Source organism: Parasteatoda tepidariorum, chromosome 8 (genome assembly GCF_982258835.1).
Source record: "Parasteatoda tepidariorum strain Cologne lab strain chromosome 8, Ptep-v5.0, whole genome shotgun sequence".
Classification (NCBI taxonomy): Eukaryota; Metazoa; Arthropoda; class Arachnida; order Araneae; family Theridiidae; genus Parasteatoda; species Parasteatoda tepidariorum.
The window spans coordinates 15,082,955-15,100,036 of record NC_141762.1 but is presented as its reverse complement, the minus strand read 5'-3'; the positions used below and the strand labels follow the sequence as shown (position 1 = coordinate 15,100,036).

General features: G+C 27.5%; 1 protein-coding gene across 5 annotated transcripts in view; it reads left to right on the top strand.

Moving 5' to 3' along the window:
- Window positions 1-17,082, top strand: part of LOC107446061 (uncharacterized) — a 41,054-nt gene that overhangs the window by 9,826 nt on the left and 14,146 nt on the right. For 3 of the 5 annotated variants that reach the window (XM_071180680.2, XM_043053941.3, XM_043053942.3), the window contains exons 5-9: window positions 6,079-6,228; window positions 6,314-6,460; window positions 9,584-9,730; window positions 11,083-11,217; window positions 14,988-15,260. In XM_071180680.2, the coding sequence (XP_071036781.2) occupies window positions 6,079-6,228; window positions 6,314-6,460; window positions 9,584-9,730; window positions 11,083-11,217; window positions 14,988-15,260 (852 nt within the window). The remainder of the gene's footprint in view (window positions 1-6,078; window positions 6,229-6,313; window positions 6,461-9,583; window positions 9,731-11,082; window positions 11,218-14,987; window positions 15,261-17,082) is intronic. The other 2 variants (XM_071180678.2, XM_071180679.2) reach the window with 1 other exon arrangement.

Here is a 17,082-nt window from a genome sequence, read left to right as displayed (position 1 = left end):
CATGTCAGGACTTTTTTCTATACAAAGATACCATTAGAAATGTTTTTCGATTGCTATAGACTAGCAGTTCCGAACTTTGATTGTGCTGACCACAAATTTTGTAAAAAAGGGAAAAAAATGAGGCCTGCTAATTAATAAATGTATAATTATAAAATATTAAGACTAATAGATGTCTATAGAGTTGTGGTGGCTCAGGGGATAGAGCCACCACAACTCTATGACCAGGTTCGAATACCAACATGGGTTGGTTAATGTATATATATTTCCCATTGGCAAATTTCAGTGGAAAAATACGTTGTAGAAAATTATGCCCGTGAATAAATAAGTTTCAACCCATGCGGATTAAATGGAAGAAACTCTTTTTTTTTTTAAGAAAAAGAAATATCTAATATTAAATATAAATTATAAATAATTTATGACTATGATTAAGTTTAAATAATAATATTAATTTCCAAATTATTTAATAAATTATTTTTAAATCAATTGAAACAAATTTAATCAATTTATTAAGATTAAAAAAAAAAAACTGAAGTTCCTTTTAAATTTTAACACATAGTAGTACTTTATTTTATAATTATATAAAGAACTTTAAAAATATATCAATCAAATCACATATTGTATTATACTACAAATCACTTAGATTAACAGGTAGCATGTTAATTTTCACATCAAAATGCTGTAAAGGATGAATACTTAGCAACATACAAAACAATACTTAAATTTTTTTTCTCGATAACATGCTAACAGTATTTCTCAATAGATATTTTTAATACAGATTTAATTTTTACATAACTAATTAAGTAGTTAATTATAATTTATGAAATGAACCTAGCAATTTTTAAATGTTATTTTTTCTTCTTCTCAAATTACTGAATTTGCATTTTCAAATCAATAATTAATTTTAAGCAATTTTAAAATATTTGATAAATTAGATAACTTGAAAGCTATTTTACTATTTGAGCTGAAAATACGAAAAGATTTATTTAAAAAAATGACACATTTTCACGTATTGCAAAGTTTTTTTTTTTTTACACTTTGATAGTTGTAAAGTATTCTGTGTTTTGGGTCGCTAATATTATAATTTTAGGTTAAAAATCTGTTCTTGTTATTTTATTGTTAAATGATATTGTTCTTTTTTTTTTTTTTTTAGAAAAATTAAATTGAAAACAAAATTATTATCTAAAATTTCTAAAAAAATGCATTGGTAATCAAAAAGATTTAATTATGAATTATTTTAAATGAGTGGAATTATTTTAAATGAGTATTTTATCAACTGAGAACAATTTTAACATAGTAAAATTTTTTAAATTAATATTTTTAATCAATACATTAATATTTTAAATACACATAATTAATGGTGCCGGCAGGTGGGTGCAAGCGGGTGCACTTGCACCCCCCTGCCTTTCTTTTTAAACAATGAAAGAGATACAGAAAAACAGTTTAGTCATAATAATTTTTTTTTATTAAAAATATTTTTATTCAAAAAAAAAATAATTAAGTAATTATTGATACATAACAATTAAGAAATTGTTTAATCGAATAAGAATTGTAATCGTCTTGTTTGCTGTCGAAATCTGTTTATACTTTTTCAATGAATTCTGAGTCATCTTTGATTCTTTTCTTATGCACACTGAGCATGCACAAACTATTTTATCTCTTGTGAGACATTGTAGACCGATTCCATGTTTTGATGTGCCGCATTGCGTTCAATAGTGCATGTCGTAGCTGGAAGAGTTAGGCCAATTTTGATTGCCTCTGCTACATCTGGATAAAGCAGTATGTCCTCAATAACTGAATCGATGTATTCGAGGAATTCATAAGAATTTTCTCTATTCCTCCACATTTCGTACCATGTTGTAGCCTCAGTGATGAAATTCGGTGAGAGAAGATCTTTATACATAGTATATATATGTTCTAAAACTTCAAGATATGACGCTTTGTCCAGTTTATTCATCGCATTCGGGTGAAGTTGTAAGAGTGAAAATGCTTTTCTTTGTGTAGAAGAAAAGCGGTCTTTCAACGAAGATATAATGGAGTCCAAATAAGGAATAAAAAATCACCTGAAAAATTCTTCTGCTTTTTCAGAAGGCTCATTCAATCTCTAAACTTGTCTAGATGCCACTCAATGTCGATTAATTTCAATGCTTAATTCTTTGCAAATGTATTCTGCTTTGGTGAAAATTGCAGTACACTCTTCAGAAGCATTGTTTCGATGAATTTGTAGCACATCTATCAATTAAACTACATAATCAGTTGCAAACTAAGGTAGACAATGTTAAAGAGCACAAAAAAAAAACATAATCAGTTACTTCTTTTAGATCTGTTCTTACTTTTTGTAACTGATTGCACACAGGTTCAAGTTTGGCAGAATAAGTAGCAATAACAAAAGGTGATACAATGTATGTTGGCATTGCAGCAACTGTTAAAGGTATATTAGCTTTCACTTTGGTGTTTTTGTTTGCCACTTTTTTGGTAAGGCCCTCTAAAGCTTTTATAATTGTAACGAACTTTTTAGAAAATTGTCTGGTACTCTTGTACTGACCAGCGTGTTTCACAGAGTAAAGGGATGTTAGGAATTTCTTTTCGTTTCAAGGTACTTTCTCTGAAAGTACTTTCTCGAGGCTAATAACTTCCTTCGTTGTTCCTATAGTATTCTGTACTTCCTTGACATAGTTTAGGCCGTTGATCACGAGATTCAATACATGATTGGCACAATAAAAAAACACAGCTTTAGGATCAATTTTTGAACGCCAACTTCTTGGCCAGCCAAAAAATTAAATGAAGAAAAAACTTAAATGAAGTATTGAACAAACATTCATTTAGCATTAAAAAAATACTACTCTCGAAAATTTATTATTGTAAATACTGATTGAAGACTTAAAAAAAATTCTATTAAAAATTGAATATATAAATCTGTAAAAAAAAAGGAAGAATTAAACTTACTTTTTTCTATAAAAAATATCAGAATGCAGTCAATTTGTAAAATCTATTCATAAGTCGAACACACGAAAGTGATTTTTTTTATCTAAGCTGTCAAAAAAAGATTTTTTTCTTGGGCAGATATCTAAGCTATATTTTTAAATTTCATTTAATAAAATATAAATAGTGTTATATTTTCTATTAGTTTTTTAGTTTAACAAAGGTGTATAACACACTGACTTCTCACAACTGTAAAACTTCATCAACACAATAAATACCAATGTTAAGCGTGCACAAACACACTAGTATACGAAAGTACTGTTTGTAGTTATTTGTGTTTCAAAGTCAGTAGCTATGCTAGTGCCATCAATACAGTTTCTCGAGGCAAAATTTGCTAGTACAAGAAATTCGTACTTTTCTTAAAAAAATATCTTGTTAACAATGAAGAAATGCATCTTGAAAAAAATTAACAGATGAAAGTATATGCAATAACAAAACGAAATGTAATAACAGAATATTTTAAATTTTTTGGGGGTGGGGCTAGTTTGTTAGAGGGTTGCACCCCCTTTTATATTATTCTGCCGGCGCCCTTGCACATAATATATCAATTTATAAGTGTGTATTGCTTATGAAATTAGGGATAACATAAATTGAAATTTAAAATAAATTGATCTAATAGACTACTAGATTTTAATATTCTGTATAAAATTATAATAAGAAAGCTATGGTAGATCCAAGTATCTAAGTCTACTCCCTATTTTTGATTATGAGATAAAAATTTTTTGATATGTCTGGTGTATAGGTCGACTACTGAAAAAAACTAAATTTGAAAATTTCTAAAGATAATAAACAAAAATTTAAGTCTACACAATTGTCTCTAGTTAAAAATATTTTACGTCAAAAATGCTTACAAAAAGCAGAAAATTTTCATGATGCGTACATCATGTGTCAAATGATACTAAACATGCTTCAAAGTGTAGATTCAAATGTAATTATAAAATCTTTTGAAAAGTGTGGAATTTCAAATTTTTTGGATGGGGTGAAGAGGTTTTTGTGTGGGACGCAGCAGATTAGGATGATTTTGAATCCATTGCACAGTCGAATTTGTGTGACGACACTATTAACATTATTGAATCCGATAAAGATAATGTTCTGGAATACTTAAATTTGTAGCTTTATAGTATGTTTTCATTGTATTTTGTTTTTTGAAATACTTTTAAAAAAATTTTCCTAACTTATCTTACTCTTAATTTTTTTCTGCACATAGTTGAAAAAGCATTGTTTATTAAAAAAAATGATGAGAGAAAATGCAAAATGAATTGTATAAAATGTATTAAAAATAGTTTTTGAAATAAGTAAATTCATAAAGAGTTATTCATATCTCTCTTATTGTTTATAATGCATCAATATTTTACAATCAATGAATGTTCAACTTTAATCTCGCTCTATATGTCGACCCCTTGATTTTTGTAAATTTTTACAGGTTTGAAATGTTGGCTGATATGATGTATACAGTAATTTTTGAAAAGAGAAACATTTTTCTTTCTAGCACTACATTGAATTTTATTTTTTTCAAATTTGAACTATTCATTTATAAGTTAAATTTAAAAAATTTGCATTAATCAATTTAAGTTTCTTATATTTTATCTACAGGGTATCTGCGCACCTGAAAAGTCATGAGAAATCATGAAAAGTCATGAATTTCGGTATTGAACAAAATTTGTCATGAAATGTCATAATTTAAACTATTTTTTAAAAAAAATCATGGAAAGTCATGGATTTAGGTTGATGAAAACTCTAATTTTTAAAATGCAATTTACCAATTTCATGGTCATATCAATATCAATTACCCCATCTAATTTCATGGTGTTCCGAATGTCTGAATTTGTAACAAAATACCCACTCAAAGTCATATGTTATTAAAATATAAAGTACTTTTAGCAGGTTCTTTAAAAATTATGATGTTCTTTCAAAAAATGAAGGAAAAAACATATTTTCTAGAGCGAATTATCTTTGAAAACTTCTGTGATTTCAGAAATTTTTTATTATTTTTTTATTTTATCAATTTAAAATTCTAGCTGAAGCAAGCCAGTCATTTGCAAATTTTCTTAATTCTGAAATGAGAACAGAAAAATCAGGAGTATTTCTTTTCTTTCTGATGAACAAGAAAAGTATCTTTAAAATATAATTCTGCAGAAAAAAAGAAAAAAAAAATTATTTGCTTTTGTATTTTTTCTGCTATTTTACTGCTTCAACTCTTTCCTTACTCAGTTTTTAAAATTTAAAATCTATTAATAATTAGATGCAGAGTATAACAGTTTTGGTTTTACCTATCATTTCAATTAATGTTATTATAATGCTTTTTCTAAATTTATTGTTGTGTTTTTGTCTGAGAAAATAGTAACTTCATTAAGGCATGAAAAATTATAGGAATTAGTCATGGGAAAAGTCATGAATTTAAAAATCTAAAATGTAGCTGATACCTATCTAGTTTCTTACTTTTATTTTCTTTATTTTCAACTCCTTTTACCTGTGTCCTGTGCAGCGTCTGGAAGAAATCCCAACCTTGCTCTTTATCTTGAAGAAGATTGAAACAAAATAATTGCAATTAGTGTGATAATTTAACCATACTATTTTGAAGGTTAAAATGCAAAATTTTGAAATTAATGAAAATAATTGTTTAGATTATTAGCCTGCTATCTGTCTGACAATATATTTTGAATGCATAGGTAAAAAAAAACACTTCAAAACTGATAATATCATTTGTGTAGTGCTCGAGTATGTCATGTATAGGATACCTTCCCCTCTTTTGTTCAGATCTAATTGTAATACATTGTTTAGATCTTTCATAATACACCACAATCTAAGAGTAAAGCATAATTTTTACTCATATCGTGTGTACAAATTATGCCCCACTTTTGGGCACCAGTGTACTTTTCATTTCTAATTTTTGCTCAGATCTAATTGTAATACATTGTTTGGATCTTTCACAATACACCACGATCTAAAAGCCTAATTTTTACGCATATCACATGTACAAATTATGCCCAACTTTTGGGCACTGGTGTACTTCGCATTTCTAATCTTTGCTACATGTATGAAGTGTCTAATTAATTATTACTATTAATTAATAAATCTTTAAAAATAATCTTTGCTTAGGATGGTGAGTCTGATTTTAGTGTGATTGAAAGTGATGGCGAAGCTGATGCTCTTTTAGAAGAATGTATTAGAAGTGGAAAAGCCCTTAAAAGTATGTGTGATACTGAGAAATATAGTTGTGCTTTAGAAGAAAGGAATGGCCTAATTAGGGTAAAATGTTTATTCTTTGTACACATTAAAATTTACTTCAAATATTTTATAGAATTTAAAATAATGGAATAATAATTTTGAATAGGAACTCGAGTCTGATTTTAATGGGTATGAAGGTGAGGACAAAGCTGAAGATCTGAATTCTAAAAGGGATAAAGCTGTTGGAGATATTGTCAAGCTTACAAATAAAAATGAAAAAAATTTAGAAGGAAAAAATGAATGTAAAAGTGAGGTAAATAGTTTATTGTAAATTTTTGAAGTGTTTCAAATTAAAATATGCAGCATGTGAAATTAACATTATTTGATTTTTAAAAAAAAATCACACAGCTGATGATTTCATAAATAGTCCGTTCTAAATTTAAAAAAAAATTATTTAAATTTTTAATTATTAACTTTCCAAATCAAATATATATGTACATAGATATGCACAGCAATACATTTGATAGAGTTAGTGTATTAACATATAACTTTACCATTTACCAGTTTCATGAAGGAAGATTTAACTTGGTTTTGAAAAATTGGTGTGCTTTTGATGGATTAAACATTATATAAAAGATATAATCTTTTATTTCTGTGCTTCAATTTTTTTTATTACCATTGTAGAAAATCAAGCTTTATTTTTATTAATTTTCCTTACAACTGAAAGACAACGTGTCTAACTTTTTTGACCTGCTAAAAAAAGAAATATTTTGATTATAAAATGCATTGAGTGCAAAAAACACAAGAAAATAAAAATATTCAATTAATATTCATATTTGGGACTGTTGGATACATTCATTTTACTTTGCATGTTTTTTATTTATTATATTAAAATGAGTAATGGAAAAATATTCTTCAATCCTATAATTTATTTCATTTGATAACAAAGGCATTCAATTCGTTAATTCATGTATCTGTCACCAGAAATATAATCTACTACTGTGAATTTATTCTTTTAGTTCATGGGAGGATGGCTGGAATTTCTTTAATCCATGAAGAATTTAAAAGGAATTAAAATTCTTAATGTGTATGCTATAACCATACATGAAAAAAACTTGAATCTTTTTATTAGGGTCGACCCAACAAAAAGTGGGGCCCGGACAAATTTCATTTTTTGGGCCCAAAATAAGTAATAAATTGCATTTCTTTCAATTTATAACTTTAATAGCATGACAGGTTGATGAAATATGGTTATGAACAGTTTTATATTTGATTAATAGTAAATATTGATTTAAACTTTTAAAAAAATGAATATATACGCTAGAAAAAAAACCAGCGTAAAATCTAAAAGAACTATAGTTTAAAAGTAATGAAACTTTTAAAAAAAAGTAGAATGTTGAATTTTGATTTAAGAGTACTATTGTTTATTGGAAGATTTTTTGCTGTGAATGAAGCATAAAAATTAATTTCTTATGTGCTTTTTATGTTTTTAGATCATATTTAAAACCTATACAAAGTATTAACATGAAAAAAAAATTATTATAATCGAAGAAAAATAAATTTTTTATTATTTTTTTAATGATCAGTTGCTACTAATTACTGAAATATTATTTTGCTATGAATGTCTTATGGCAAATTCCTTGATAGCGTTTTCAATACATAGTCTTTTGACAAATTAACTGATAAAATTGATAGTGAAGTAAATTTTTCATAACTCTTAAAAGTAGATCTTTGGTATTTTTCTCTGATCTCCTACTTTTAAAGATTTCTCCACTAAGACAACAAATAGCGTCTGCATTAAATAAACTTTTAAAGCAGTAAAAACATTTTTATTGCTTTAAAAGTAAATTATTTTTCTATTTAAATTGATTATTTTCCAAAATTGTTTTGTTCCTGGTAATACTTGGCATCAAATTTTGAGTTTTTTAAAAAAATCTTCTTCAGCGACAAAGCTGAAGCTAGACTTGCCAGCCTTTGGGCAAAACCAAAGCAGATATTATTTTTTTCGGAATTTATTTTTTAAGAATGAACTATGTTTACAAAAACTTTGCATTAAAATTATTTGTAACTTTATTTTCAAATTTTGGATTATTGTTGAATGATATAAAAGTAAAAAAGTTTGAACTAATGAGCCCTGCTTCTTAATTTAATAATCTTGTAAAAATGTTTAAATTTAATAAGAGCTTATGAGCATACGTTTACCTTTATAAACAATACCTTTACAAAACCTTTATAAGAGTCGTTCATAAGTTTATTGAGAAACCTTGTTTGATTTGCACTTATTTATTTCAAAACTGTTTGCATTAAAGTGTGTCTTTATGTGTGCTGTTTGAAAATGAAACTATGAAAATAAAGTTGTCTTTCTGTTGAACCAAAGTTGTGAAACATTGTTGTTTCAGTTTTATATATTAATTTTATTTGTCTTGTTTCTGACTAGTAAATGATAAATTATGTTTCTTTCTGAATGTAGCCAAATCAGATATTTTAATTATTGTTTTGCCCGGTGGTCGGAAGTAGCATGCTATTAGTAGTGAAACTACTGTAGTTGCTAAATTTTTAGTAGTTTGTAGTGTTGTGAGTAGTGCGATACAAAAAAAACAGAGTTTGTAGTGACTCCTGGCAACAACTTTAAGAGTTAGCTTAGTAAGGAAACACGGTTCTATCACAACTAATTTTTTTAATTTTATTGGTACAAATCTTTGCAATGGACATAATCAGAATGCACCTGTGTGACCGAGCATCAAGAAAAATTACGTATTACTAATATTTAAACTAGCCATTATGAATATGCTAATATATCACTTAGTTCACTCTTTCAAATGCAAATGTACAGTTATGAAAAACTGACGTTATTTCAATGAAAAGGAACATATTTTTCGTTTGTTATTTTCAATGTACTTCATTGCGTTGAACAAATAAAAGAGCATTTAAACACGTAGAAAATTAGAAATATTTGAATTTTTAATAGCATTTTTTGAATTGATTATTTGCTGTCAAGAAAGGAATAAAAAGTAAAGGTTAAAAGATCAAATTTGTAAAAGATGGTTTAGATTAACAAACTGGCTCACGTAAACATGAATAAATATTTCTTAATTCTTCATGTTTAAAAAAGTTTTTATTTTATTTTTTTATTCTAAATCGTTTTGAACATGGGTTTAAATGAAGTTCATCAGCAAAGTTCATCAACAAAGCTCATCTCCTAAAAGTAGTGAAGTACTGACTATATTTCAAAAGTAGTTAGTAGTCACTACATTTAAAAAATACTAGTTTTAGCTGTAACTAGCTACATTTGTGATAAAATAGTTGTAGTTAACTTGCAAAAATATTGTAGTTTTAAAGTTCGCTGGTTTTGTCTTTACAAAGGTATCAAATTCTTTTATTTACTAACTAAGGCTTTTGAGTTTCTATAACATTTAAAAATAAATTGTTTTTATAGGATTCTAAGCTGGATTTTAGTATGATTGAAAGTGATTGTAAAGCTGTGCATCTTACTGAAAAATACCTGAAAGATAGGAAGTCAATTGAAGATGTACATAATATAAAGGGTGATAAACTTTTAGAAGAACAGAAGCAGTATGAAGAGGTAAAATGTTTACTTATTCATACTTTTCTTAACTTAGCTTTGAATTCTGTAAGGAATGCTGAGTCGATCATGAATATATAGATTTAATGTGATTATCCGATGAACTTTGACATGAAATTTCACCAAAGAGAAGTTGACTTGTGTTTTTTAAATTTTTTTATTCAATATTGTTTTATGACATTTTTTATGTGTTTTTATGTGTTCTGTAATGAACATAACTTTTTATGGGTTGCAAGATTGGTATTTTGCTGGCAGATATAAAACTTTGTTGCTGCTACCTGTATAAACAACCTAACTTAGTAATTTTATTTGTTTTTAGGCATTAAGTACTCCTGGATTTTCTAGACCCAAACATTGAAATGTATTCATATTCACTTTTACAAAAAAAAAGTGTACTTTTTATTTTACTTTCTTTGTTTTGACCCTTGCTTGCACTGTTCTCCAACCATCAAAATTGTTTCTCATTAAATTTTTTTAAAAATTAAAGCTGATATTTTTCAGAAAGTATTTTTCTTTGTTTATAAAATATATAATCCTGAATTTGAGAAATATTCAAGTGTGCTTAAGAAAAAAAATACTTTATAGATCATAGATTGAGTGTCTCAATTGAGAAGAAATAAATTAGAATTAATTCTACTCAATAATAAGATGTATATCTTTTTAGGAGTTCAATAGGAAATTATTTTTATCTTTCTTAAATTATTTTTTCAGGGGTTTAAAAATTTCAATATAAATGTTAAGATGCATATCTTGCAACATTTCTGGCACTCTAGATTTTTTTTCTTATTACTTTCTATATCAGTTCATGTAGGGTCGACATCATTCAAAGCAAAAACTGAGAAAAAACTAATGAAAAATGTACTTAAAATTGCAATAACTTAAAAACAAATTGGAATCTTTTAAAAAAAAATTGTGCTATGTTTATAAGTAGTAAAAGGTCATTTCAACCTGTCAAATTTTAATTTTTTTAACTTTCCTGCGGCTATAGATAGGTTTGCAGAGTATTTTTAACTGTAAGTTAGACAGTCAAAAATTCTCAAACTAATTTTTGAATGCCAAATTAATTTTTTATTCCACCATACTTGTAAATTTTTTTACCCTTCTTCATTATTGCAAGTTTCTAAGTCATATTGTTTTTGTGCAGCAAAATAAATGTAATTTGTTGGTTGAACACCGAAAACAACAGTGGCGTTAGTGGCTGCTATGATTTTTTAATGTCAATAAATAGTATGTTAAGTAAAAAAAATATTTTTCTTGGAGACATGGTTCTTCTTTTAGTTCTTCAGACAATTCTCTTTTTTTTTTTTTTGCATCAAATTGCACTTTTGATTTACTTTTTTTTTCTTTTATAGACAGCTGAGTTTTGTAACAGTTTGAATGAAAGTGATGATGAAATAGATGCCCTCTTAGAAGAATGCATTAGAAATGGAAAGCCTAATGCTGAAAAATCTGAGAAGGTTGTTAAATTGCAGCCAAATAAAATAGTGGTAATACTACCAATATAAATCATATTTCGCCAAATTTATATATATATATATATATATATATATATATATATATTTATATACACACACACACAGACACACATAATATTTACCCAGAGGAATTAATCTTGCTTCGTAATCATGACAATAATACTAATTTTAATTTTTTTAGATTTAAATGTTAAAAAAGAAGAAATTATCTGCATTGTTGATTTATATGATAAAAGAAATGATTTTGAATTTAATATAAATAAACTAACTGCATGGAATTCTAATGTTTCTAAAAATATTTAATTAAATACTATTTTGAATCAAATGAATAGAATTAAAAGAATTTGTAGTAATGTTTATTTATAGTAAAAATAAGTAGACAAACTCTTTAAAAATTTAATAAAAATTAGTGGATATCCAACTAATGTAATTAAACTCTATATAAAATCATTGAGTTAACTATATGTTATAATTAAAAATTTCTTTGTTTACTAAATTTATATTTTTATTATGTGCAAATCCAATTCGGGTAAATCAATGGCTAAAAGTCTTCTAATATTTAATAAAAAAAATTTTAAATAGTTTTTTTTAAAAATAAATGTTTTTTTTAATAAAATCTCACTCCCCCCTAATTTTTGTGAGTTTTTTTAGGTTAATAAGAGTATCTATATTTAATGTTACAATCTAATTTAGTCAACATTAAATTAGATTAGAAATCACTTTGGGGTCTAAAATTTCACCTGCCTCCTGACCAAACTATTGGGACCATTTTTTCTAGATGGCAGCTATCTTCCATATTTTGAGAGTTAGTTATTAAAATCCATTAAAATAAAGATATGTTTATTTAGAAAAAGCAGTTTTTTGTGTTTGATTGCTTACATTAAAATATCATCTACCTTTAAATTTGACCCTTAAACTACTAAGTTTGAGTCCTAGTAAATGAAAATTCGATCATTAGATCAAAAGCTATTCAAAGTTATTTTTTTGTGCATTGTACAGTCGAAAAATAAAATTAGCATTGTTTTTTATATGTTATGTAAGCTCTCCAGACCAAAAATTAGTCACCCTAGTGCTCAAGCACTGATGAATCGTTAGGTTTTGCTAGATGATGCTTTAGTTAAGTGACTTGCTCAGCTGTGTGCGCACTCGCAAGTGGCCATCAGAGATATTTTTGTTTTAATCAGAAATTGTGTGTAAATATGGGTATGTGTAAGGATGTGACAGAGTGGCAAAAAAGGGCAATTGTGTTTAGTCGTGCCCATGGTCATATGGTGAATGAAGTTGTTGGCTTTGTTGAAGTTACAGATGCGGATTGTTCAACTTGTCTACAAGCATCGGTGTAATACTTGGTGTTCACGAAAGACTCCGCCAGAATTGTGGTCAGAAGAAGATTCTACATGAAAGGGACAGGAGACGTGTTTCACAACTTGTCTTTTAAAATCGTTTCCAAACCCGCAAGGAATTGCTTCAGTTAGTGAATGAAGGTCCGTCCCAACCTGTTAGTGAGAGAACATTGCAATGGGAGCTGAATTTGGAGTCAAACATCTAAGAGGCCATTACTCACGCAGGCACATAAAGCTATGTCATTTCAGTGGATGAAAAATTACCGAATGTAGACTGCTGACTGGCAGAATGTAATATGATCTGACGAATCAAGTTTTTTTTTACCTTTATTCAAATAAGGCACATTGTCGAGTGTACTGAGGACCAGATAAAGCATTTCATCCTGACTGTGTGCAAGGTCAGGTTAAAGCCAGAGGTGGTTCTGTTATATTTTAGGGGTGTTTTTCTTATTATGGATTGGGCCCATTGACTGAGGTGGCTACTAACATGAACCAACTTGTTTATTTGAGCATTGTGGATGGTTAGCTGTTGCCTTTTAGTCAATTCAGTTATCATCTTCATGATGAGTATGTTGTCTATACCTCTATTTTTCAAGATGACTACAGCAAAGTTTATCGAGCTAGAAGAATATGTGACTGGTTTTATGAACACTCAGACACTCAATCACATCTCGACTGGTCTTCAAAATCACCTGACTTGAACCGAATTGAAAATTTATAGGGACTTGTTGGAAAAATGAGAGTAAAATGCTGGGATCACGCGTCAAGTTGTAAGTGGTGAATCAAGAAATGTTCCATCTGATTCTGTCGCAGAACAAAAAATTCTCAGGCAAGTGAGTGCCAACCTAAAGACATTTTTAATGCCAATGAGACGGGTCTTTTTTATCACCTGATGCCAATTTGGACTTTAGCTTTTAAATGCAAAAAATGTAAAGTGGGAAGAAAAAGCAAGGATCGCCTTACTGTGCTGCTTTGTGCAAACTCTGATAGAAGTGAAAAGATACCTTTACCTTTAGTGGTAGGAAAATCAAAACGTTACCACTGGTTTATGATGCCAATAAGAATGTGTGGACGACAGCCGAAATTTTTATTAGATTGCTGGAAAAACTAGACAATGAAGAGGCAAAAACGAAAAATGTTGTTATTCATTGACCGTATGTCCAGTGCACCCGTCAAACACTAAATTTTTGGTCAATATAAAATTTCACTTTTTTCCTACAAATTGCACAAGTGTGTATCAGCTATTGGATTTGGCCGTGATTAGCTGTTGAGAGTTTTCATGGGAAAATTGTAAATGACCCTTTGTTTTGTATAGCAGTCATAAATAATTAAAAATAATATTTTCTGAACACAATCGCTAAATTAAAAGTATGCCACAGCAGTTAAAAGACTGAAAAAATTCAGAACCAGGCTTAAAGATTGATTACAGGTACTGTTGAAACCATGCCCATCCAAGCAATGCAGATTTTGACAAATAACAAATCCATTGACAATATTATTGAAGAAAATGGGACTTAATATTTGAGTAAAAATGTAAATATTATCCCAATAATAATGTAAAAAGTATGTCAATGGTCCAAATAACTAATTTTATCAGCCCATGATAAAATAATGAAATATTTTAATGTTCCATTGAATAAAAAAATTTGAGAAACACTGCTTTATATTTAATGCAAAGAAGAAGAAGGACTAATAAATACTCTTTCATTTTAATATTAAGAATTATGAAAAGAAATACAGATACTCATTATAAAAGAAAGAAGGTAAGGGAGATCTAAATAGAAGAATGGGAGTCCTATATTAAATATCTCTTCAGCATGAAGAAGAACAAGTTTTGCTGCTTTTAGATTTGTCACAGGACACAACTGGTTACGTTGTAGCTATTTGTCAAATGGCTGCTGTATGAAGCATTTCTTATGAAGATATGTTTCATATCAATAGGTATTTTGAAAGTAGTATAAACATTTTAAACTTACCAAACCATATTCAACTTTTGCAAGTACCCAATATTTCAAAAGAATTTAAACTGCAATGTTTTTGTTTATAATTTAGTAAGATTACAATTTCCACTCAGTAGTAATATTTCAGTTTTTAATTGTGATTTACTTTTTAAAAAACTTTTTTAAAAATTTTATTTATTTATTTTAAATGGATTTATGGATTACTTAATAATTTGACACATATTTTTATAATATTTTAAATGTTTTTGCCTAAATTAAAAATAGTTATTATAGTAAATTCTGTACCAAAAGAAGTGTGCAGTGTAGAATACATTTATGATACCTATGCAAGACCCTAAATTGCTGGTTTTTCATTAAAAATTGAATTATTTTAATAAAATTTATAAAATTTTATTTTTCATTTCTTTTTTAAAATTTTATCTATTTTAATTTTATTAATAATTAAGTACTATATTTAAGTAATGTTGTTCTATTACAGAATTTTAATTCCAATGAGGTTCCACAAGTCTCAGCTGTAAGGGAGCCTTCTGTTGAAAGAAAAAACTCTGTACCTAAGTTCAATTTTGTACAAAGATCTCAAAAGCACTCCGTAAGTGAGAAGCTAAAGAAGACAGCAAAAGTATATGATTCCGCATCAAGTAAAGTCTTAAAACCAAAAATTTGTAACACCTCACCAAATAGTAAACAGAAATTGGAATATTACCAGGGCAACACATCAACAAATGCTTATCAGTGCTGTAATGCCTTCCAGGTATGTAAACAAATCATAATATAAATAGATCTTTTTGTCTGAGATCGCAAAATTTAAGTCACTTTATTTTATATTTAATTTATACTTATTTTATACTTGATCAATACTTTTTACAGAGTTTCTGCCCACCTGGAAAGTCATGAAAAATCATGAACTTGGGTACTGAACAAAATTTGTTATGAAATGTCATGATTTGTTATGAAATGTCAAAAAATCATGGAAAGTCATGGATTTAGGTCGCCTTAAAATCTAACTTTTAAAATGGAATTCCCGACCCCTTTCATGGTGTTCCGAATATCTGAATTTATAATAAAATCCCCACTCACAGTCATATTTTATTAAAATATATAATGTTTTTATCATGTTCTTTAAAAATTATGGTGTTTCAGAAAATGAAAGAAAAAACATTTCTAGAGCATATCTTTTAAACTTCTGTGATTTCAGAATTTTTGTTATTTATTATTTTTATTTTATGACCAATTAACTGAAGCAAGCCAGTCATTGGTGAATTTTTTAAATTCCGAAATGAGAACAGAAAGATCCGGAGTATTTCTTTCTTTTCTGATGAACTAGAAGAGTACTTTAGAATCTAATTCTGCAGAAGAAAAAAAATTTATTTACTTTTGTATTTTTTTCACTTATTTTATTGCTTCGATTCTTTCTTTAACTCTATTTTTTTACAATTTAAAATCTATAAATATGAAGATGCAGAGTATAACAGTTTTGGTTATACCTATCATTTCAATTAATGTTATTATATTGCTTTTTAAATTTATTGTTCTGTTTTTGTCGGGAGAAAATAACAACTTCGTTAAGTCATGACTTCGAAAATCTAAAATGTACAGGTTATCCGCGCACCTGGAAAGTCATGAAAAACCGTAGAAGCTTGTGGATTTCAATATTGAACAAAATTTGTTATGAACTGTCATGATTTTAACTATTTTTTTAAAAAAAAAATCACGAAAGGTCATGGATTTAGGTCGCCGAAAAATCTAATTTTTAAAATGTAATTTACCCCTTCCCCCCATTTCATGGTGTTCCGAATTTCTGAATTTGTAACAAAATCTCCACTCACAGTCTTATTTGATTAAAATATAAAATGCTTTTATCGTGTTCTTTAAAAATTATAGTGTTTTTTCAAAAAATGAAAGAAAAAGCATAATTTCTAGAGTGTTACCTTTTCAACTTCTGTGATTTCAGAATTTTTGTTATTATTTTTTTTTTTTTATTTTATCAATTTAAAATTCTAGCTGACACAAGCCAGTTATTGACAAATTTTTTTATTCCGAAATGAGAACAGAAAAATCAGGATTATTTCTCTCCTTTCTGATGAACTAGAAAAGTATCTTAAGAATGTAAAAATATTTGCTTTTGCATTTTTTTCCAGCTATTTTATTGCTTCAACTCTTTTTTTTTTACTCTGTTTTTTAAATTTATAATCTATAAACATGAAGATGCAGAGTATAACAGTTTTGTTTATACATATCATTTCAATGAATGTTATTATAATGCTTTTCTAACTTTATTGTTGTGTTTTTGTCGGAGAAAATAAATATTCTTTTAGTCGTGAAAAATTCTTCGAATTAGTCATGGAAAGTCATGAATTTGAAAATCTAAAATGTAGCAGATACCCTGTTTTTAACAAATTAAAATTTCAAAAAAAGCTTGAGTTAAGTTCATTAACAAAATGACCCTTTCACGACTTCAAATTTCTCATTTGTAATTTAATTCTTCAGGACTGCAGTGCAACCCACATGGTTTAACAACTGCTACCTGTTTAACAATTAATAATTCTCAAACTAATAATCAAATGTTACTTTTT